The following is a 23,620-nucleotide window of genomic DNA, read 5'->3' on the forward strand; positions in this document are numbered from 1 at the left end:
ATAAAAGGAAACGGAAGGAGAATCTTGCCCGGTCGATCTCTCTGCCATTCTATCTCTATCTATCTATTTATCTATCTAGCCCCGTACACCTCATCTATCTATCTATCTAGCCTACCTACCTACCTACCTTCCTAGAAAGATAAATGTTCCTATTAAGATTATAGTGCTTCATTTGAGAATACCCATAATTCACCACGAATATCTTTTAATAATGATACATAATACATGAGCCTATTGTTAGCAGCGAGGTAAAGCGGGGAGGAGTGGAGGTTTTCATTTAATACGGATCCTTCAACGTGTAGCCAAAACCTTGGCTGCCTTTGGCGGGCTTCACTGAAAATCTTTCTCGGAGCCTTTATTTATTTTGTTTCTATTTCCCCTGCTTTTGCTATTCACTCCCAATAAATGCTGTTTTCCTCCTCTCCCCAACTCCTTTTGTTCCGTTCCCCCTCTCCACTCCTCCTTCTTTCCCAGCTCCTCATGTGGGTGGGACTTTTACAGAGACATATTTGGTGCGCTGGGTGCATAGCACATAAAGGGTGGTGGGGTTTGCTTTATCTTTATTTATAATCTACAGAGGGAATTAAAAACCCAAGTGAACCTGGTAAGGCTGTGATGTCAATGGGCTATAGCCAATGTTGTGTATTAAAGTGGGTGCGTGTATGTGTAATAATAGTCATCCTCGTCATAAATTATTGCCATAGGCCGCAGACCAGAGAGGAGGCAGGCCGCGTGTGATTTGTGTTCCAGGAATGTTGTCACAAGAAGGGTGAAGAACGTTTGATTTGAGATTCATAACATCCACAGACAGAACGGAAACAGGATTATTACAGCGAGGGAAGGGTTCCCAAAACGAAAATAACTTTAAATGAGTCCCCCCCCCCCCGCTTTGTCTCCCAATCCAATCGCGTCGGGGTTCCAGGGAGAAATCTCCGTGTAGTTTTAAAAAGGTTTAAACTGGGATCGTTAATCCTTTCATCGAATAACTTTTGGGTAAATGTTAGCTACACGTCACATAAAGCAGCTACTTTTTATGGGGCTCGTGCAGGAGAGTGGGCAAATTGACTCCCTAGGAAAAGAGCTGGAGATATTTAAGCTTTTGTTGTCTCCCAGTGAAATCGACAAGCCTTCCCTAATTAACTCGATACATTTCATTTTTTAAAACGCACTTAACCCGGAATGACCAGCAGCCTGTAACTCAAAACTACAAAAAGAGGTAAAAGGTGGATTGCAAACCAGCGTTTTTTATTATTTGTTTCAAACCAGAATTCACCAACAGGAGAAATATGTTTACATTTCACTGCAGATCATATCAGCTGCAAACTATTCGGATGCAAAGCTGATCAATTTCCTTCGAAGAGGGTTTCCAATATTCTAATGCTATCCAAATGTTAGAGAGCCATATATATGAGTCCAATTATAAATGCTTATTTGCAAGTCTGCATGATACCAATCCTTCATCTTGATGGTGTGTGTGGGTGTGTGAAACAACTTTTGAAACATGCTAAAAACGCTTATGAAAGGTCTTCTTTGGTTACGTTATTGAGAAAATGCCTCAGATGGAGCAGTGGATTTTTTTAAAGTATCTATTTAATTTTTGTCCATTAAAAACGATTCCCCCATAGATACGGGAATCAACGTGTAATAAGTTGGTTTCCCCATATCTTTATGATGGAAGTTTTGTCAATTTTCTATTTTACAGTTCTCTTTCTTTCTCAAACTGCTGCGCTGCTTCATTTGTGCTGGGCCAGACAACTGAGAATTGGTGAGTGTTCTTAAACGTGATGCCCCTGGTCATAATAAAATAAAATAAAATAAAACTCTTAGAACTGGAAACCATTCATTTTTTAAATGAGAGACAAGTTGTTTGCCTTTCACCAGATTTATAATGACGATTTTGTGCCTTACCTTTTCTGTGAAGTATTTTCGATTTGCTACTGGCTTGTCTTTACATTTGGTCATTTCTGGTTATAATTTTGGGTGGACATTGTAAATGGAGAATATTTTCTGGTTTCCTTTTGAAGGGAAGTCTAAAAGGACCAGGACTGCAAAATTCGGTGCTGAACTTGTGAAGTTTAACCCCCTTCCCCCAAACGGCAACAAAACGTATAAGCAGAAATGCAAGGCGATATTAAACCTAATATCTACTTACTAGACACTCAGTGTATAGAAATACATCTTGGCATGATTTTTTTTTAAAAAAGTTCTCCAGTCATTTAAAAAAGAACACAAAGTTGGTACTTCAGAAAAGTTCTTTGCAGAGCCCCGGGCAGACTCTGGTCTGATATTCTAGATACTCGATTATTAATCATTGGAGATCCCATCTGCGAAAATCTACCGAGTATTTGTTTTTTCTAGGAGGGGTTTTTAAAAAGAATAATCCATAAATACTATTGGTGACTTCTCCATGCCGCGCTGCAAGGCGGGTGTTCCAAAATAGGCTCTCTTCTCTGGCTGAAGACGTATGTCCAAGTAGGTCTTAAAAAGTCAGATAGAGAAGGGGGGAGGGGAATCTCACAGTGAAAAATGAGACGCTGAGGATCCAGCTCACAACTCAGGTCTGAAAACTGCTGTTAGAACAAGAGGTGGGAACACTTTGCCCCTTAGCAGCCGGCACCTGGACCGTCCTTTCCACCAGACCCATCCCGAAAGTAAGTTGTGGCGAACTCTGGATTTGGCTCCCTTCGCCATGGGCCCTTCTCCAAAGGTGCTGCCAGCAGCGCACACGGGTCCCCCCTTCCGAGCGGGGTGCAAGCAGCTTTCGTGGCCAGCTTGAAATTCCCTATTCAGCACTTCACCCAGAGGCGCCGGGGGCGCGAATGAAAGGCGAGCACACCAGTGCAAACTGGAACAAAACCAGCGGAGGGGGGGAAAGTGCAGACAGCTACATTTTTCCTCCCACCACCCCCTTTGCAATCTTGCACCTTCGCCCGAAAGCAGCTGGGGAAAGTTCCGGCTTGGAGCGGCAATTGTGCCTGCTCCAGGAAGCATACCTAGTGAGAACAGCAGCGTCTGGGCGCATCTTCCTATTCACAACCCCCCTCCCCACCTTTATTGTTCAACACCTACCCGACTTCGCCTCCCCCCTGCGATTTTACTCCCTGCCCCTTTAGAAGTGCAGATCCCACCCTCCTCTCCACTGCCCGGCTACAGGAGGTGCGGTGGGGGAGGAAAGGTAACCATCGCTCACAGAACTTTTGACACGCAGACTTAATATTAAAGTCCCCCCCCCCCAGCTGTAGGCTTTGGGTTGAAGCCACACCACGGACTCACTCCCCCCTCCCTTGCCCCCACCCGTCTCCTCTCTCTTAAAAAAACCAGTTTCCCATCTAGCGGGTGATACCCTCCTTGGCCCCACCCCTAAGAAGTGTATTTCCTAATTATTCCATTTTAGGGACTCTTCGGAGGTAGAGCCAGTGGCCGGGAGAGACAAGGAGAATTCTCCCTGAGACGGGGTGTGGGGGGAAGGGAAGGGTAGGGCGACGTGGGAAGGGTTTATTAGCATAAATTGACACCAAATTGTTAAACACGTGAACCGAAGGGGAGCTTTGCTATCTTTCCGTCTAGGCCTCGGTCCACCACGTCTGCAATTAGCATAATTTTTCACTAGTGACGCTGTTTGGAAAGGCTGTTGGCTTTGCCCGGCGCTCCAAAGCAAATCTTTTCCATTTATTTATTTATTTATTTCTCTAAAAAAAAAAAAAATCCTAGCTCTATTTTCCCCTCCCCCCCTCTCCCGGAGCCTTATTAGAACGATTATTATTATTATTGTTGTTTTGAATCCTCGCCCGGCCGTTCCCAGGGAAAGGGGTCGCGAGAAGGATTTCTTTCTTTCTTTCTTTTTTTTCCCTCCTTCCCTCCTTTCCCCGTCGCCCGTAGCCATTGTTAGCAGCGAGCAGGGCGTATCAGTCTGTAGGGCAGCAAGAACCTTAGGATCTGTCCAGTGAAAGCTCCCCTAGCTTCCTTACCCATCTAGGAAGCTGTAAAGCATCTTGCTCTGGGGGTTCCCCCCCCCAAACGGAGAGAGTGAGTGAGAGAGAGAGAGAGAGAGAGAGATTTTGAGCAGCCGAAACGAACGCTTTACTGGCTAGAACCCCCCCTCCTTTGGGTTTATTGCTGGATTTCTCTTTTTTTTCCACACACACACACTCTTCTCTCTCTATCTGTATATTCCTTTAATTTTTTTTTCCACAAGGAAGAGGGGTGGCATTGCTGGCTTATTGATTGCTTTGGTGCTGGATGTGAAAATAGATCATGTCTGCCTGTACTTTGCTCGTCAGAGACTAAGGTAAGCCGAACTCAAATAGGCTATCACTTTGTGAATGGCGGAGTGTATGTGTCCCAATGATTTATGACCATATGACTCCAATCTCGGTTCAAGAAGAGTTCACAAGCTTTAAGCTTCCTTCCACGCAGCGACTGTTTCGCAGCCTCCAAGCGAGGGGGCCTTGCTTTTCCCCCCTGCTTTTCAACTGGGGGGGTGCTGCTTGGGGTTGATAATCGGCGGCGGCGGGCGGGGGGAGGGAAATTTTAGGAATGTGTTTCTTATTTCCCAGACAGAGTCCTCGCGAGGCAGTCTCTGGAATTTGAGGTGCCTCTCTGAGCCAGGCTATTGTTAAGGGACGTGTCGATAGATTTCTTATTTTGACCAAAAAAAAAACCCCGGGTTGATTCTTTCTTTTGCGTGGTCTGTGAAATATCCCTCCGGCGGGGGAGGGGCGGAAAGAGCGGCTCTTCTTCCTAAACAGAGTCAGGTTCTGAATTTAGGATTTCCAACATGGAGGGAATCGCTTTACAGGGAAATAAAAGGCGTAGATCTCGTCCCGTCCACTCACCCGTCCTTCCCAGAGGCCTTCCGACTTAGATCCTTTCCCCTTCTTCCTCTGCATATTTCAGCTGTTGTTGTTGTTGGTTTTTTGTGAATCGCCTCTAAATCTTCCGCAGTAAAAGTTCCCAGGCAGTCTTTAATGCTGCCATCGCTCCCCCACGCGAAACTTGGAAGACTGGGAACCGTATCCGAGTTGAGCCTCCGCTAGTTAATTGGAACACTATATAATCTAATATTTATTATTCTGCCTGAGATTTAAAAAAAAAACCACACAATTCCTTGGAGTAAATAATTAGGATTCCGGCCGTCTTCGGGAAGATAAATGACCGGCATTTGTGACGCGTTGAGAGATGAGCTCCAAAAGCAAATTTTTTCCTTGGACGCTCCCAGCTAGCTTCGATTTTAGGTGGGGAAGGCGGTAGATGTATTGTATTTATTTAAAATCACCACCGTTCTTTTTACCTGCTTTTGGTACGCCTCCCAGGCAGTTTAAAAGAGAGAGAGGGGAGGGGGAAGATTTTTTCCCCCCAAGGAAAGCCGTGTAAAAAAAACCCCAGGAAGGCCTTATAGAGATTTCCACCTTTTTGCACGCCTAGTCAATTTCAGCCACCCTATTCATAATAAATGTACTGCTGCTTGTTAATTAATTCACAGCTCTTCAGCTCGCGGAGAGGAACCTACTTTTTAATATTTATCGCCCGGAGGAAATCAAACAAGATCCCCTCCTGCAATAATTCCCAGAAAAATTATTCCAGCCTCCTTTGTCGACAAAATAAAGAAAGAAAGAACATAAGCTCCGAGGAAGCTCTCACGCCGATTTGGGAATGGAGGAAGGGCTGAATTCGTGTATAAAAGCTAAATCAATTTTACATGTGTGTATTGGCTCCGACTGTGGTGTTTGAAGCGCAGTGAGGGCTCGTTTGACATAACCACAAACACACAAAAAGTCGGGAGAGGGAAGAAAATTGAAGTGTTATTTACAGTACATCCGTACATTGTGTTAACAGCATTTGTATTTTAAAATATCGCACCCGGCTTTTTTCAATGCTGTTTATTTTTTTTAAAAAGTGAAAATAGTCCTGATAAAATTAAAATTAAAAATAGATATAAACATCAAAACAAAATGAGAGAAGCAATGGGGAACACCCACAAGGTTTTTAAAATAAGTTTGCTGCTCGGTTAATCTCCCAGACACCAAATTATGTTTTGATCAGTGTCTATTCTTCTTGGGGTTCCCCCATCCCAGGTAGAGAAAGTTCATGCTTTGGGGAAAAAGAGGCTGGTTTTTCCGGTTTTTGTGGAACTTTTGGGGCTTGGATAAGAAAGGAAACCAAAACAGAAGGGGCGGAAGGGAGGAGGGGGGAGGATAATGAAAAGTCGAAGGGATAGAAAACTAAAACCAAATGGCCTGGCGAGAAAATTGTTTTCTAAAAACCAAACCAAACCACAATGAATCTGGGTTGGGAAGCAAATCTTTTTCAACGGCAGTTCCAGATTCAAGATTTTTAAGAAATGGGGGTGAGGAGTGAAAAGGGAATCTTTCCTAAATACAATCTGTCCGTGGTTCAAAAATGCAATAAATAGACCAAAGGAAACACTTCTTTTTAAATGGATGTCCCAATATTTCTTTCAAGTGTTTGCTCCAGAATTGCAAAGACAACGTGTGTTCCCTGTGAAAGCAGCAAATCAAACTACACGAGTCAAAAGGATAAAATACAGAGATTATTTCTGGTTTCAAATCACACGTTAGGTGAAGCAGTCCTACAAGAAAGCAGCATAACTTAATAGTGTCTGATCCTCCAATCTTTCGTTTCTGGGCGCATATAAAAAAAACGTGCTTTTTTTTTTTTAATTCCTGGGCACTATTTATTGCATGAGCTGGAGGGTAGTGCGGGTAAAAAGGCAGGAGTTATAATCGGTTCAGGTTTGTAGTCAGCAGTGATCCATTCTGTGTTTTTATTCGTGTATTAATGTGTGTGTGTTTATATGTCCGCATGCCTGTGAAATCACCTGAGTTTAGACAGATTTAAGCATGCACGGTACAATGCTGGGGAGAAAAAAAAAACCCATACTGACTTTAAAAAATACACTTTAAAATAGTTCACGGGCCTCGGGAGGAGGAACCCAGGGCAAATCTGTTCAAAGCATCTGCTAGCCCTGTTCTGTAGGACCCTATTCATGTCATGCGCTTTTCACGACCTAAGATGGATTCATAGCCAGGCCACTAGTATTGTGTGTTTCTTCTAACCTTTCAGGTCAGCTTCCAAGAGACAACTGGAAACGGACTGTCACGTGACCTTGGGGGGGCCAATGTTCTTCCATCAGGGTTTTAAGACCCCGGTAGTCGGTGAAAATATTCGCGGGGAAGCCCAGAGATGCAGAAAACAACATACTACGACAGTTCGACGTTGTTTGGAGGCTACTCCTACCAGGGCGCTAATGGGTTTGGCTATGAGGGCCCTCAACAGCCCTTCCAGCCTTCTCACGTGGAGAATGACTACCAGAGGTCCGCCTGCTCCCTCCAGTCTCTTGGCAACACTGCCCCCCATGCCAAGAGTAAAGACCTAAATGGAAGCTGCATGCGTCCCAGTTTGCCCCGCGAGCATCAGCAAGCCGCACCTGTCTCGCCACCCCCAAACTCTGTCGCCAACAGCAACAGCAATAGCCAGTCAGGGAGCAGCAAACCTGCCCCCAGCAAATCAAATCTCAGCTCCAACGCGACTCTCGCCAAACAGATTTTCCCTTGGATGAAAGAATCGAGACAAAACTCCAAGCAGAAAACCAGCTCCCCGAGCACAGGTATCGCGCTCTGCGTCTGTAACCCTCCCCTTCCCCGACCAGCGAAGCCAGCAGCCTGAATACTCTTGTCCGAAGGTGGAGAAATGCAGGCCTTGAACATGCTACTATGGTTGGAGTGGGCAGCCTATTCAGTCTGTAGGCAAGCGACCCCTTCCCAGGGAGTGTGGCTTGAACAAAGCCTGGCGGATCTGGACCGCTAGGAAGACCGAGCGGTGCACAGTTGATGTAGGCCTGCATTTCTTCTCAGTGCCATCACAGTGTTGCGAAAGGCAGCACGTGAATTGTACCTGGCTGAAGGTGGCTGAAGCATTGAAGGCATGTAGTTACTAACAGCTGTGCACAACGACTGCAGCCTATTTTAATCAATAGTCAAGAAATTCAGACATAACCATTTATTTGTCGCTCAATAGCTAGATAGAAAAAAGGAATATCATACAATTGCACCAATATGTGTGTGTCCGTGCACCTTCATTTTACGTGCATATAGACAGTTGCACTAATGAAACATATGTGCATATATAACATAAATACTATATATGAATGGAGATATACTTATCTCCTAGAAGTGGAAGGGACCTTGAAAGGTCATTACATCCAATCCCCTGTTTTCCCAGCAGGACCAAGTAGCATCCCTGACAGATTTGCCCCAGATTCCTAAATGGCCTCCACAAGGATTGAACTCATAACCCTGGTTTAGCAGGGCAATGCTCAAAACACTGAGCTATCCCGTCCCCCGCACCAAAAGCGACACATATGTAATAAACAGGCTTGTGTACAGCGCTTTATGTGTCTGTATGTACAACTGTATATGATTGTTTATACACACAATTACACACACACAATCAAATACAGTTACACATACATATACAGCTATACACTAGTCTGCTGATTAAATATGTATCTCTTGGTATAGTATTTGTGTTACATATATGCACATACATTCTTTTTAGTGCAATTGTCTATATGCATGTAAAATAAAGGCACACCTATCCGGTGTGTAAATATGTGTGTCTTACCAGACCTGTTAAATACACCCCCACATCTGCACAAAACACAATATACCTATGGCCTGGGAGCCTAAAAGAGTCTCTCATGAAAACACATTGCTGGCACCAGTGTTTATATTAATTTGCTTGCTTTTTTTTTTTCAAAACCCTGCCCCCCCCTTGCCAAAGTGTATTGTCTCAGCATGATCTGTTGGAAATAATCGACTCCTAAATAAATGGCCCTGGAACCCTTTTCTGCATGACATGATCCAATTTTCATAAAGCCGGGGCAGCTTTGGAGAACAGAACTCTTAATAAATGACATGATTATGGAGTGCCGGGTAACGGGGAGGATTGGGGGGGGGGGGGTGGAAGGTGCCTTGTTCCAGGATTTATTAGGAAGCGGCCGCATTCAATTTCTGCATGTCAGTAATTATCTTTTATTTCATTCCGGGCCGGCAGAAAGCTGCGGCGGCGAGAGGAGCCCTCCGGGGTCTTCTGCCTCCAAACGCGCCCGCACGGCCTACACCAGCGCGCAGCTGGTGGAGCTGGAGAAGGAATTCCACTTCAACCGCTACCTTTGCAGGCCCCGCCGGGTGGAGATGGCCAATTTGCTCAACCTCAGCGAAAGGCAGATCAAGATCTGGTTCCAGAACCGGCGGATGAAGTACAAGAAGGACCAGAAGTCCAAAGGCATGGGGTCGTCGTCGGGGGGGCCCTCGCCGGCGGGCAGCCCGCCCCAGCCCATGCAGAGCTCCGCCGGCTTCCTCAACGCCTTGCACCCCATGCCTAGTAACTACGAGGCGCCTTCGCCGCCTTCCTTCAATAAGCCCCACCAGAATGCCTATGCCATGTCCACTAACTACCAAAACCCCATCAAGGGCTGCCCCGCCCCGCAGAAGTACGGCAGCACGGCGCCCGAGTACGACCCCCACGTGTTACAGGCCAATGGCAGCACTTATGGGACGCCCACCAGCCCGGTGTACGTGGGAGGCAGCTATGTGGATTCTATGCCTGCCTCGGGGCCCTCCCTGTACGGCCTCAACCACATCCCCCACCACCAGTCTGGCAGCATGGACTACAACGCAGCGCCCCAGATGCCCGCCGGCCAGCACCATGGACCCTGCGAGACCCATCCCACCTATACGGATCTTTCCTCGCACCACGCCTCTTCTCAGGGTAGAATCCAAGAGGCGCCCAAACTCACCCACCTGTGATAGAGGGGTGGGGGCAGGGTGGGTGGGGGGCAGATGCACTGGTGGAGGCTCTGACGTGGGGTGGGGTGGGGTTTGGTTCAGAAAGGTTTGTGTTGCGCCCATCCCATCTTTGTTTCTGGTGGCCTGTCTTGTGGAAATTTCTGGCTTTTCCTGGGTGTAGTAAGCCAGCCAGGTACACTGTCTGATGATGAATCCTATTTATTTGCAAGGTGCAGTTCTTAAATCTAATCCAATCTATCGATCTATGGAGAGATAGATCTACCTTCTGATGCTTTAACACAGATGGGGTTTTTTTGGGGGGGGGGAGAAAAATGGGGTAGTTTTATGGAAAACGAGCAAAACACAAAACCAAAACAACCGGATCTGCTGAAAGAAAGTACAAATAATTGCAAAGGTCCCTCGAACATCGATAATGACAGCAGACTGTCGACCCATCAAATCTATTCAATTGGATGAACAGCAACAGATTAAAAAAAAAATCTAAACAGATTCCTAGAAAACTATACCCTTCAACCCCCCCCCCCATAATCTCACCTTTTCCCTTGTAGTCTAACTCTTGACATGAAGAACATATTTTTTTTGCTGAGTAATTCTCCCCACCCCCTTCACCCCGTTAGCTAAAAATATACGGATCTGCCAACATTTGGGAACAGAACCTCTCTTCCGCCTCCTCTTCACCCGCTCCTCAAGTAGGATGAATAGTTGCAAAGGTTCTGGAAATACATTTCTGCAACAAAGTTGATTTATGTTATTTTATGAAGTGGCCAAAGAGAGGAAGAGAAAGTTGACAGGTCTGGATATTTTAAACCTTTGCCTCTTAGGAAGTGGAGTCTCCATTGGATTACACTGTTTTTGTTTTTAGCGTTCACTACTAAACAAACAAACAAACAAAACAAAAGCAATTTAAGAGAATTCCTACATTTTGTTCCTCCTTCTCTCTTGACTTAACGTGAAAACAGGGTATTTTTGAACAAACGGTGTGTCCTACCAAAAGAAGCAGCAGTGAATGGACTTTCGGTGTTTGCTAATGCTTTCTTGTTTGGACATCTTTCTTGCACTTAGAGTTTACATTGAATGGGTATAAAACAACTTTGAAGGGCGTTCTTCCAACTCAACTGTGACGTCTTTCAAAAAGCTGTGTGTTCTGGAGAACATTCATATATATTTATTGGTTATAGCCAGTTTTAAAATATTTTCCTTTTTTGTATTATTTATCCCCCCATTATGTATTTATATGAGAAAAAAGAATCAAATTGTACTTTTTTAGTATTTACTTGTTATAAAGGACATTGTGTTTTCTTGTCATTGTACAACAAGCTTATTTTAGTTATTGTAATTTAGAAAGACCAGTAGTTTTATGTTACCCTCGTACTTATGAATAATGTAATTAGTTCTACTGGAGGCATGAGAGCAGAACCAGACTGTAATTGTGTAGTCCTGAATTAGAAGAACTATAGCTAATCCCCCCTCCCACATCACCCCTCATCTTTGGAGAGCTTTCTTTGTTCCTATAGTAGTTATTTTATTTCCTTGCTTAAGGGTTGTCTGTTGAGCAATTCTTGAATAAACTTTCTGTTATCAATTTTGATCTTGTCCTGGTAGTCGGATCTAAAAGCAAAACTCAAATAAAAGTCAAAGTAGTCAAAACAGAAGCTTAAATATGCCAGAGAATAAAAACAGATAGATGGCTATCTATAGTGCTCCCTCCACGGCGCGCCCCTCAGGTTATAATCCTATTTGTTTTACAGAGCAGGTTGTAAACCACTGGCACGTTCCTAGACTATAATATTTAATTAAAAAGTTAATAGCTACTCTCTGTTTCCCTCACCCCACCCGCTCTCCCTTTGGAAGCCCGTTTAACATTCTCCCAAACAGACTAAAGTTCGCCATCCCCTTTTTGGTTACAAAGAGAAGAGATCACGTGTCATCCGTCCTACACAGCCATTGGGCCTAAAATGAAAACAAAGGAAAATGATTAATCACAAAAAGGCAAAGAGGAATTTTAATACTGAAGGGAAATTAAATCCCTTGAAGAAGCAAAAGAATAAAAGTGCTGGCAGAGAGGTGCTGGGCTAGGGTTAAACTGCTAGGGAAAGGGAAAAGAGAGGGGGGAGATGTGATGTGCAGCAGCAAAAGCAAATATAAGATAATGCTGTCTGGGTAATTGGTCTTATATGCTCCAGAGCCTTAAGGAAACTCACTTTATAAGCGATGTGGTTCCATAAAAGTTTTATGATGCTGGAACGTGGTTACAAAGTGTCTGTCAATCCCCAAAACGCCCCATTTGTGTGGCTGGAGAAAATAACCAAGGGGAAAGCTCCGAAGAGCCAACGTGATACTGAAATCCTGATGCTGTTATTGAAAAAAGATGGAAAGGCGCTGAATCATTTGGAGTGGGAAACAAAGGCTGAAATGTATTAATTAGCGTTGTGTGGTGCCTGTATGTACAGTCTCCTTGTGCATAGGGTCGAACGAACAATGATATTTCAGTTCCTCTTAGCTCTGATTTCTTTTTAGAACATGGAATGCAGGTTAGTCATTAGAGCCTTTGTGCAATAAGAAATAATTAACTACATAAACAAGGAAGGAAGGAACTAGGTTTTTTTTTTCTGCATAGGACTGTAACTGAAAAATATACGCACCTGCAGGGAGCAATTTAAGATTCGGCGATGCCATAATTTTAAAGCTTTGACTGGGATCATACAAAATACCAATATTCAAGCTTTGGGGTTCCCCTCCCCAATATGATTTTCAGAGTGATGTAACAGACTCGGAAATAGTGGACGCCATATTGTTCGATTTGTTATCACGGAATGCTGCGAGCGAGTTTCAAAATAAGTAAAAGTGAATCCGGCATCAAAATGAAAGACGCCCAGGTCACATTTCATGGTTCAGACTCATGTTGTCTCTTTTGTTTCCCCTCCTCTGTCGCCTCCCATGTTCTCGGTTTTAGTTTGCACATGGCTGTGTTAAGCAAGAAGTCTTGTTTTTTTGCCTTTTAAAAAAGTTTGCATTTGTCTTTAATTTTCAGTATACGATATGAGGTATTTTTATTTAACAAGAAAGAAAGAAAGAAAGAAAGAAAGAAAGAAAGAAAATGAGTAGAAGGAAGGAAGGAAAGAAGAGAGTTTCCCCCTTCAAGTAGGAAAGAAATGTAATATCTGATCACCCCACGTGAAATAAGGAGCAAAAATATTCCCCCAACAGGTTTTATGTCTGTAACCTTCACGTGAGTAAGGAAGGGGAAAAGAAATGAAACAAGTCATAATCACTTTCCAAGTTATTTCAACATATCACCTGTCTCCCAGGAAGTAGAAAATACGGCCCTGCTTTAGAATGAAAACTAAGTTTAAAAGAAAGTCAATTTTAAATTTGTTTTTATTTCAATCTCTGTTCTGATTCGCCAGGGCTTTTTGGTTGGTTTACCTTTTCTCCTGATCTCAGCGGAAATCTAATCAAAGAAAGGAACTTTTTTTTGAAAAATGCTCTCCCAAACTTAAATCCAAGTCCGGGTTGCAGACAACTATTTTCTCACTGTTTTATTTTCCTCTCCCTTTTGCTGCGCTGCCCTTCGGCTTGGCTGTAGATTTATGTGTTTCTCTTTAAATGCCTACCTCCCACACGGATGTTTTAACTGACAAAAGTTTCTAGGCTTTACTGCCTGCATGACTGCAGTTTGCCAGCCCTTCTTTCCTACAAGATGCGGGGAAATAGAGTTTAAACAAACAAACAAACCAAAAACCTTCTAAAGTGTCAGAATTCTTTATTATTATTGCCTGCTTTCCCCGTTGTCTAATCTTTCTGTTTTTGCTCTTCTCTAGGTTAAAGTTTTCGAATATTTCCTCTCACAATAACTGTAATAAAAGGCAAATTTCTTTGGTAAGTTGGCAAGGCCCAGCTGTCAAAAGGCTTTCCAACAAAAGATTGATGGTTTCTCTCTCTCTCTGTCTCTCCTTTCTTCTTCTTCTTCTTCTTTTTTTTTTTTTTTTTTTTTTTTGTGAAGCTGCTGGTTTTAAAAGAAAAAAATCTTTTTGGGGAAACGACTTTTAATTTAATCAATTATATTTAAACTATCAAAGTGGAGCTCTTTAACGAAAATAAATCGGATTGCACAGATATCGGTGACATTAAGACAACCCCCCCGCCCTCCCTCACCCGCAGCAAAGTTTAAAGCATCCATTAAGTCTCACTTAGGAACGGGATGGATTACCAAAGGTAATTTAACAAGATAGGATGTTTCCAGTCCACTTGTAAGACTTGCTTTATGGCTCCAAAGGACCGACGCTGTTCTTCGGCACACCTCGCCGCCCAAAAGAGAAACCCCTCTATGAAACTTTTATACTGACGTGAACTTTTAAAAAATATCCCAACTGCCAGAGGGTGGTAAATCTGCACTCCCCGTTGGCCTTTTTATGAGGAGACTCAGCCTTTCCTGGCTCTTAACAGGGGCAGCCACTGCCTTAACGTGGGAAACTTCTTTTCTAGTCCTGATTTCAACCCGTTGTCAAAACTTTTTTTTTTAAAGAAATGAATGAGTTGGCTTCTTAATTGCTCCTGTCTCCCAGAAGGTGCTACCCAGCCACTGTATTCCCAGGCAGGGAACAAGCTAAAAAAGGCAAATGCCACCTCTCTCGCCCTTCCCTGCTTTACAGGCAGCTCCGCTTTTGCAGCAGATAGAGAAACATATGCCAAATGCCAGCGCCCGAGTCCTTCTCCAAGAAGGGCAAAGGATGCTTCCTAAGGACCATTTTTATTTTAATCTACTCCAGAAAATAACGCCTTCTGTTTTCTACCAGGCCCCGCCTGCCATTGGTCCAGGCTGGTCAGCTGACCAGGAATTGGCTGCAATTTCGCTCCAGTCCCCAGTTTAATAGAGCAAGGTTCCCATACGTCTGTATTATCAGCAATATACCAATTATAAAAAGCCTGCGAATCGTCATAATAACAATAACCATAAAAAAAATCCTGGGGCCCTAAGATTTCCTCCCTCCTCCTCTTCCTCTTCCCCTCCCTTTTCCACTGGGCCCTGGAAAAGCCATGAATTTTGAATTTGAGAGGGAGATCGGGTTTATAAATAGCCAGCCTTCGCTCGCAGAGTGCCTGACGTCTCTTCCCGCTGTCCTGGAGACATTTCAAACTTCATCAATCAAGGAGTCGACATTAATTCCACCTCCTTTGGAGCAGAGCCTCCTCAGCCTGCATCCGTGTTCCAGCGACCAGGCGAGACCGAGAATCCAAAAGCCAGACGCTCATGGCCTGACGCCCCAGCGCCCCGTCCACTTCGGCCCGGGGGCCGCAGAATTCCCCTGGATGAAAGAGAAGAAATCCGCCAAGAAAGCCACCCCGGTTTCCTCCTCCTCTTCTTCCTCGCCATCCTCTTCCTCCTTCCCGGGATCGGCGGCTGGATCTCCTGCAGGTTTGTACAATGCAGGGGAGTGGGGGTGGCCATGGGGGGGGGGGTGTAGTGGGATCGGAGAGGGTTCAAATAATAAACATGTTGGCATCATTTCGCCCCCACCCTCCGTATCCATCCATCCATCCATCCATCCATCCCTTAGACGGTGTTACGCAAGAGAATCCAGCGCTGCCCCATGCAGCCTTATTGTGGCCCCCCTCCTCCCCACTCCAGTGCAAATCCAAAGGAGCATCGGGGCTGGCTTTGCATCTCTTTCCGAGGGGATCAGCTACAATCCTGAGCAGCTGCAGTTGGAATTGGAAGCCAAATTCTAACGCGCCAGGACTCATTTTGTCCGGCGATTCTCGCAATCCTAGAAATGCCCCCCCCTTTACAGTCTTGGGGGGGGGATTGCTGATGCTTTTGTGTATGAGTCTGAGGAGGGGGAAAGACACAGAGCCTGCCATTGCGGCATCCATGTGCTGGTGGGGGAGAGGCCATAGATAGCAAAATAATGCGCCGCCCTTTTAAACCGGCTCATCTTCCCCAAAACACCGGTGGTGGGTTTTCCCCCCTGCAGGCCCTAGGGCAAGACCCTTCCCGCGTGTCAGGAGGGAGGGTGTGACTTTTTTCTTTTTTTCTTTGTAAATGCTACCCCCACCCTCAGCAGCTGCCTGGTGGTTTCTCGGGGCGGAGGGGGGGGAGGAGGGTCAACTGGCTGCCACCCTAAGTTTGGAGTTTCCAGACCGTTGGCAAGAAATTTGCAAGGGGGCCCCCTTACACGGGATTGGGGGGGCATGAGGGTGATTGGGGTTAGGGGGTAAATTCTGTTCCCTCCTGGGGCAGCTTTATTCTGCCCCCCCCCCCTTTAGCACCTGGAATGGGAAGCTGGCCGTGGTTCTTCCAACCTTCTCTCTCTCTCCCCTCCTCCCCTTCTGTGTGCGCGCTGCCGGATCGGAAGACCCCCAGGGGATCCCGGAGAGCGGCGCAGGCGGCTCCAGGCGGCTCCGCACGGCCTACACCAACACCCAGCTCCTGGAGCTGGAGAAGGAGTTCCACTTCAACAAATACCTGTGCCGCCCCCGGCGAGTGGAAATCGCGGCCCTGCTGGACCTGACCGAGAGGCAGGTCAAAGTGTGGTTCCAGAACCGCCGCATGAAGCACAAGAGGCAGACCCAGCACCACGAACCCTCCGACGGGGACCTGGGCTACCCCCAGCCGGAGGAATGCAGCGACGAGGCGGAGGAGGCCTTCTGCCCGTTCCAGACCAAAGCCCAAGACGCGCCCGGCGCTGCGCAGCCCAGCCCCGGCTACCAGGCGGCCGGAGAGGACAACGCCTCGGCGGAGGGGCTGGAGTCTCCTTTGCTGCCCGATCTGAGCCTCTTCGCGTCGGATTCCAGCCTCCAGGGCTCCCTGCAGAGCCCGGTCCACTTCTCGGAGGAAGACTTGGACTTTTTTACCAGCACACTGTGCACTATAGACCTGCAGCATCTGAATTTCCAATAACGCGCCTCCCTCTCCGCCCAGGTCTCGCTGCCTCGGCTGTATCGCCCCTTTTCGCACACCCCAGCCCCCACAGGCCACCGCAACCTGGAGCCATGTCACCCCTCATCTTACCCTCCCCCCATTTCCCTTTGCCCTGTAAAAGTCGTTCTGATGTGGAAGGTAGGTCATAGGCATGCCCCGTCCTTGAAATTGTTATTCCGATAGTCGCATATAAACGGAGCCTCTGTGTTTACTGCATTCAGGTATTTAATTAGAGTTTTATTTTCTTTCTTATTTATTGAAAAGAAACACACACACACACACACACACACACACCGCCACCGCCGCCCATACACACATTAGAAAATTGCAGAGAAAACATTTGTAAATCCCCCAAGTGACTCTCTCAGGAATCCGAACGAAACTTTTAGATTTCTTAAGAAAAATAAATAATAATTAATAAAAAGAACCCGGAGGAATTTTGCTTCCTCTTTTTTAAGTTTTAGATGTAGACTATTTATTCAAATCCTTTAATAGTAAATGGCAAATTATTTATTGTACATTATTTTCATAGATTCAATAAATGTCTTTATAAAATTAAAAAAAATGTGTGACACGTTTTCTTCTCGACTTGAAGAACATTTGTTCACCTCCTCCTGCAAGTTAAAACGATGGTGTGGTTTTTCTGCAACTAGAAACTGGTGCTTTGTATTCTCCTGTGTAAACTGGAAGATGAAACGTGAGCTTATGCATAATATTTTTTTCTTAGAAAGCAGATTCTCAGTCAGGAATTCTGTATTTATTAAACTTTTTTTGGTTCCATTTCCCTTCGCTGGTTTTATTTAAATAATAAAAAACAAAGCATTTGCTTCGGGGTTAAAAATGAATGCTATTCGTTAAAAAAAAAAACCACATTCCTACTCTTCTAGAATAAATCTTGTGCAATGAAATCCGATTGAAGCCAACTATAAATTCAAAGATCCCAAAGTTTAAAATCTCGGCGCTTTCAAAAACACCTTCACCGTGAGAACATGCACGTTCGACGCACTCTGGTGAGAACCGTTTGCTGTTTAGAAGTTTGCTATAAAATATTTCCCGTCTCCAGTGAGTGTTAGCAGCACCCCAGTGACAAGCCAGAAAGACAAAAGGCAGCTTTTTGATTTTTCCAGTTCTTCATTTCTTATTACTCGAAGAAAAATAAAATAAAATAAAATAAAATAAAAATGCTGCACCAGGGAGTGGAGAGAGGATAAATATTGTGTCTAGATTCAATAAATGCCCCATGGGCGCATCTGACTCCCAGCCTTTTTAGCCAGCAGTGAACGGGTGTAAAGGAAAGAAGGGGGAGACGTTGCATGTAAAGTGGGGGATTAAGCGGGGGATGGGGGAGCACAACGCAGACCACAACAGGACTGATACATCGGTGGTGATTTTCGACAGCAATGTTTGCTGCTCTGCTCCAGCTCGCGCGTCCTTCCAGGACAGCTCGCTTCCAGCATGTAATTTTAAGCACAAAACTCATATATCAGAGGTGGGTGGGGGCTTGTTATGAATGAAAAGGGGTCAGCGGAGGAATCAATCGCGGTGACACAAAAAATAAATCATATTACGTCTTTGCTAAGTCACTGGTGTTTCCCCAGACACGGCAGAAATTTGGTAGGCGTTCAAGTCGAGTTTGTGTGAAAGTAGCATTGAAACCCAAGAGGCCTGGGGGGAGGAGGGGAGGTGAAAACGTGGGAGGGGGAATACAAGGGGCACTTCTTTCTTTCCTTGGCTGCTTAAAATGGCGCAGGAATCTGTGGCCAGGCACGGAAAAAAGGCAGCCATGACAGAAGCTATATTTATACTGAGCGATGTCTTAGGAGCTAAGAGAGGGTGGGAGTTTAGGAGGTAAATAAATCCCTTCTTGTATTATAGGGGAGGATGGATTTTTCACACACACACACACACACACACACACACACACACACACACACACACACACCGACTCACAACGGTACAACAAAGAACATTCCATTCCATCGGGGTCCTCGGCTCCTTTCAAGGAAGATGTAAGATTTTTTGCCTCGCCTTCCTTTTCCATCTTGCTTTCCCATCTCAGGAAACGGGAGAGAGAAATATTATTGTCCTCTCCGGTTCCTTTTTTGGGGATAGCGGGGGCGCTTCAGAACTTCAAATCCAACCAACCTGAAAACAAAAGACCACTGGTTTGAAATTGCGGTTGGAAACGCCGAGACATTCCTGGCCTCTCCCGCAAGGCATTCTGTTTCCCGATGTGGTTTGGGTTTTTTTTTTAAAGGCGAGTATTTCGCTCTCCTCCCCGAACCAAATGCTCAGATCGATTTTAAAACGAAAAAGCTGCCAGCGAGTTACTGCGGGAGTCGGAAATATGCGTGTTGGGAAAATGGAAATGCGTTGCCAGTCGGATAATCCATTCGGTCTGACTCAACAAACGCATCTAGATGAAAACACGGACCCTACGATTCAACCCAGGAGCCTAAATTGGAGGCGTCAGCTCTGTCCCAGGCCCGCTCTTGCCCGCTAAAGTCCTGAAGTCCTGGCAAAACACGCGCTGGCAAAGTCCCACAGAAAGCTATTCATTATCTTTAAGTTTATTTAATATCTGGAGCCTCTGGAACACACTCAAGTACAGAGCTGGCACTGCCAGAGGTTGTTTATCAAAGGGCCATTTGTTCCAGTGTCTCCCATATTCTCTCTCCCCTTCTGCACCCCCCCCCCCCCCACCAGTTTCGCGCAATCCTGCATACAATCTTGCAGGGGAATAATAAGGAATGGGATGGTTATGGACCTGATCAATCTCTGATGAGCGTACTTCGCCAGTCAACATGGATGCATTGTAGAGAGGAACTATCCCTGTTTAAAAAAAATACCCCAAAGCATTTTGCGCAGGCAAACACACACACACACACACACACACACACACACACACACACACACACACACAGTCTCTGCGAAGAAGGTTACTTCTCACGCAACAGTGCAATCTCCAAGCCACCTGGTTCTTCAGCTGTTTCCCACCCCACCTCTCCCTCTGGGAGGACGGCAGAAGAAGGGGACTATCATCTCGAGGGGGAGTCCGTCTCTCCCCAGGACTCCGGGTTGGTGAGCCGGGCTGTGCTTTCCGATAGAGACCAGGAAGACTTGATGCGGAGCGGAGGCGGACCGAAGGGAGTCCTCCAGCTTCGCCCATGTAAATCCTGACACCTTATCAATACAAATCTCTAACAATGGCCCTTCTGCAGATCATAATGACTTCTCGAAGTTGCTGCGGGTCTGGAAAACATGCCAGTCACAATCACAAATCAATTCCACACCCGCGGAAAGTGACTTAATAAATGGGCCCTCACCAGTTATTATCCTCGCTGGCAGCCACCCTTCTTATTTGTCCTAATTAGCAAGACTGAAATGTCGGAGGGAAGAAGGGGGAATATTCAATAAAATCTAAGTTATTGAATGACTGTAGGACTGCATCATTATTTCAGCCATTCTTTCCCTGCTTCCAAATGTCAAACACATTGAGACTGGGGGCTTTTTTGGGGAACCCTCACCCGTCTGTTTTCTGCAAAGAGAGTGCGTCTGGGAAGCAAACTCTGCCCCGCTCCTTGTCCAAACGCGGCCACTTGGGTGGCGATTATTAGCCAACAAATACGTCAACGGGACGCGCTCCCACGTGCTGGAAAGAGACTCGAGTCCTATTTATGGTGCGCTGATCTAGTCCGGGCCCCTGGTGGCTAACGAGCGCCGTGAGGCCTCCAAGAAGTTGAGGATTGTGGTCATGGGGAGAGCCAGGGGAAAAAGCCCCTGGAAATAAACTGAACTGCGCACCGATGAGCTGATCTTGGGGACGTTACCCCAAACTTCCAATGAGATGTGGATACCAGATTCGGAACAAAGCCGAGAAAATTTCTCGGGAGCCTAATCACGTCTATCAGCTTATTAGGTTTGCCTGAGGTCTGCGTTCAAATATCCATAGTTAGCTGCACCACTCTACCCCATCGATGCTCATAGAATCATAGAACTGGAAGAGACCTCAGAAGGTCATCAAGTCCAGCCCCCTGCTCTAGGCAGGACCAATTCCACTAAGATGCTGTTCCATTCCACCCCCATCACTACAGTAGCTAATAGGCAGCAGGTTTAAAACAAACCAAAGGAAGCATTTCTTCAGGCAGCGCTCAGTCAACCTGTGGAACTCCTTGCCAGAGGATGTTGTGAAGGCCAGGGTTAAAAAAAGAGCTAGATAAATCCATGGAGGATTGGTCCATCAATGGCTATTAGCCAGGAAGGGCAGGGATGATGTCCCAAGCCTCTGTTTGTCAGAAGCTGGGAATGGGTGACAGAGGAGGGATCACTGGATGATTGATTCCCTGTTCTGTTCACTCCCTCTGGGGCAGCTGGCATTGGCCACGGTGGGCAGACAGGACAGTGGGCTGGATGGACCTTTGGTTTGTCCCAGTCTGGCCTTAGGTTCTTAGGCATCTAAGGGGCTAGAACCAATCTCCAAACCTGGATACTGTTCCATCTTCCCTCACTCTGAGCTGAGGAAGAAACGCTTCCACCTCCATCTGCTTGCAGCCCCGGACGCATAAGATGTAGCACCCCCATTTCTTCCTCTCCACTGCGCCTCGCAGGAATAAGCCATCCGGGGCTGTCCCCAAGGCCCAGCGTTCGAGCCCCGTGCGCGCCTGGCAGTCCATAGCCATGCAGTCCCTTGGCACGATCTCTTGCTTCTCCCTCGCCTTGGCACTTGACTACCAGCCCATGCAAACGTGACAAGGGATGAAGTGAAGTGGCGCCTAAGCGGAACGCTCTGGAGTAATGATGGGAGGAGGCAGGCAACCCCCCTTGAATCTGTCTGCGTGGGTCCAAAGGAAATATCCTGATTACAGGGCTGCTTTCAAGACGAACAAACACACAGGGACCTGTCCTGCAAGACTAGTGTAGATGGCATTGAATCCAATAGGGAGGGTGAAAGTCACAAACAAAGTGGGCGACCCTTATTCATATTGGGGAACAGTCCCGGAGAGGTCCAACCCAAGGGGCCAATTCATTGGCTGAGAAGGGTTGCACAATTCATTATGATGACGATTCTAGTATTTCCATGGTACTGGGCAGGGCACCAACACACAGGGAGGTGCCCATATGCTCCTGCCTCCAAGAGCGCCTAAATTCACTAGACAAAGGTGGTGGGGGAAACAGAGGGACGAAGAGAGGAAGAGACGCTCCAAAGGCCATAGGAAACATCAGTGGCGGAGGAGAGAATAAAACTCCCAGTGCAGTTCTCCGTATGCGGGTTGCCTGACTCACTTGAGTATCCGATTCTGATTACATCGCCACATTAACCATTAACACAGATACCGGTCTTCCCCCTTTGGTTCTGAACTTTCACCCAGCTGGAAAGTTTTAAAGGCCTCTGACTCAGCCCTGGTGCAGTGTAAACCTCATTTCTGGCAGCATACAAGTGCGCGGATTTTCAGCATCCAGGCTCACCGCAATGTAGTCGCCAAGAACAGGACCAAAGTCCTGACTCAGATCTTCCTCGGATCCTGAGCGGCAGCTGAATGAAAAAGGTTTCTGCCCCTCGCCCTCAGGAATGTGGAGCGCCTGTAGCGCCTGTCCACTTGCCCCTGTTCAGCATCTTTGAAAATCAGGCCATTTCTATGTAGGTACCTGAGCATGGATTTATGTGCCTCACTTCGGGTTCCTAGGGCCAAATTATCTGCTGGTGAAAACAGGCGAAGCTCCAGCCACCTAACTGGGACATTATTTCGAAATAATACGCATTAAATAAATTATTTCGAACTGATTTCCAGACATGCAAAATAAGTTATTCCCGGAGTTATTGTTCCAAAATAGCTTATTTCGCGAGATATTATGTGGAAATAATAATTTCCGGCATAATAACTCCCGAAATGTCTGCACTAGGAAATCAGTTCGAAATAATTTATGCAACTCTGTATGCATCTACCCCGAGACACGGTGTGTCTGGAAACGCTCTGGTCTGAATGAATACCCTAAACCTACTTGTGTTTATTGAGCACAACAGGTCGGAATTAAACTGTATTTTACTCTTCACTTGCAGGTTGCAAGTAACGCTATGGCAGACGATTTCAGGGGGAGGGTCATTAGCCACTGTCGGTTTTGTCTGATTCTCCATCACTGACAATTTGTGTATCAAGATCAGATTTTTTTTTTAAACTTCTAGCTTAAACCCGAATGACTTCGGAGGAGAGCTATGACCGAAATGAAGAAGTCAGACTAAACCCCACAATGGCTCCTTCTCCTATGGGGACCTATGAAAAGCAGAGCTCAAAGATTTCCTCCAACATTTTCTTGGATAACAGGCTCTTGAGTGTTTTTCCTCTTTCCTTGTTGGACTCAAATATCACAACCAAAGGAGGTGATGTAACCCCCTCCCGACCTCACCCCCACCACCAAATACCCAAAATTATAAAATAGCCAAATAAAATATTTTTGTAGCGATGTCTGAAAGCCCCACAATCACCGGCACTGTGCCCTATAAATCAAATAAGGGAGAAGCCCAACGGGACACTTCCTGGGGGCGGGGCGGGGAACAAACTTTCTCTGCTAACCCTAATATTGAGCTTCAAAGTAGAGTCTCTGAAGTGCCCTGAAACCTTGGAAATGTTTAACTTTCGATGGCAGACCCGCATTCAAATGGAGACTTTTAAAAGACCAGGGCTATTTCCGTTAACATCTTGCCACAAAAACTAAAAGTAACTAACTCTTTCTTTCTTTCTTTCTTTCTTCAAAGATGTCAACCAAACCGTTTAAAAAGACACCATCTCTTATTAACGGGAGCAAAACTTTCCCTTTTAAGACCAACATTCAGCCGTTGGTTTCATGGGACCCCCTATCTCTCTGTGTGGTG

General features: G+C 45.9%; 4 protein-coding genes across 5 annotated transcripts in view; all 4 read left to right on the top strand.

Annotated features, from left to right (window-relative positions):
- HOXB5 (homeobox B5) overlaps nt 1–7,192 on the top strand; it is a 44,306-nt gene extending 37,114 nt beyond the window's left edge. Inside the window, exons 5-6 of the mRNA XM_075911276.2 lie at nt 1,703–1,765; nt 2,359–7,192. The gene's annotated coding sequence lies outside the window, so the exon portion shown is untranslated. The remainder of the gene's footprint in view (nt 1–1,702; nt 1,766–2,358) is intronic.
- The window catches only part of HOXB4 (homeobox B4), a 28,469-nt gene extending 21,277 nt beyond the window's left edge, over nt 1–7,192 (top strand). For both annotated transcript variants that reach the window (XM_075911278.2, XM_075911277.2), the window contains 2 exons: nt 1,703–1,765; nt 2,359–7,192. The gene's annotated coding sequence lies outside the window, so the exon portion shown is untranslated. The remainder of the gene's footprint in view (nt 1–1,702; nt 1,766–2,358) is intronic.
- An 11-nt stretch (nt 7,193–7,203) lies between these two features.
- Nucleotides 7,204–11,418, top strand: HOXB3 (homeobox B3). The gene is made up of 2 exons (XM_075911274.2): nt 7,204–7,627; nt 9,076–11,418. Exons 1-2 carry the CDS (start codon nt 7,204–7,206, stop codon nt 9,828–9,830), a joined length of 1,179 nt encoding a protein of 392 aa, XP_075767389.1. The 3' UTR covers nt 9,831–11,418.
- Nucleotides 11,419–12,910: 1,492 nt separating this feature from the next.
- Nucleotides 12,911–17,415, top strand: HOXB2 (homeobox B2). The gene is made up of 2 exons (XM_075911275.2): nt 12,911–15,246; nt 16,187–17,415. Exons 1-2 carry the CDS (start codon nt 14,868–14,870, stop codon nt 16,729–16,731), a joined length of 924 nt encoding a protein of 307 aa, XP_075767390.1. The 5' UTR covers nt 12,911–14,867; the 3' UTR covers nt 16,732–17,415.
- The last annotated feature ends 6,205 nt before the right edge of the window (nt 17,416–23,620 follow it).

Source organism: Pelodiscus sinensis, chromosome 29, assembly GCF_052426305.1.
Source record: "Pelodiscus sinensis isolate ZL-2025 chromosome 29, ASM5242630v1, whole genome shotgun sequence".
Lineage (NCBI taxonomy): Eukaryota > Metazoa > Chordata > Testudines > Trionychidae > Pelodiscus > Pelodiscus sinensis.

Coding starts and splice junctions, on each gene's coding strand:
- HOXB2 (XM_075911275.2), top strand. CDS start 14,868: ATGAATTTTGAATTTGAGAGGGAGATCGGGTTTATAAATAGCCAGCCT. Junction 15,247..16,186: donor GGCGGCTGGATCTCCTGCAG/GTTTGTACAATG, acceptor CCGGATCGGAAG/ACCCCCAGGGGATCCCGGAG.
- HOXB3 (XM_075911274.2), top strand. CDS start 7,204: ATGCAGAAAACAACATACTACGACAGTTCGACGTTGTTTGGAGGCTAC. Junction 7,628..9,075: donor AACCAGCTCCCCGAGCACAG/GTATCGCGCTCT, acceptor CCGGGCCGGCAG/AAAGCTGCGGCGGCGAGAGG.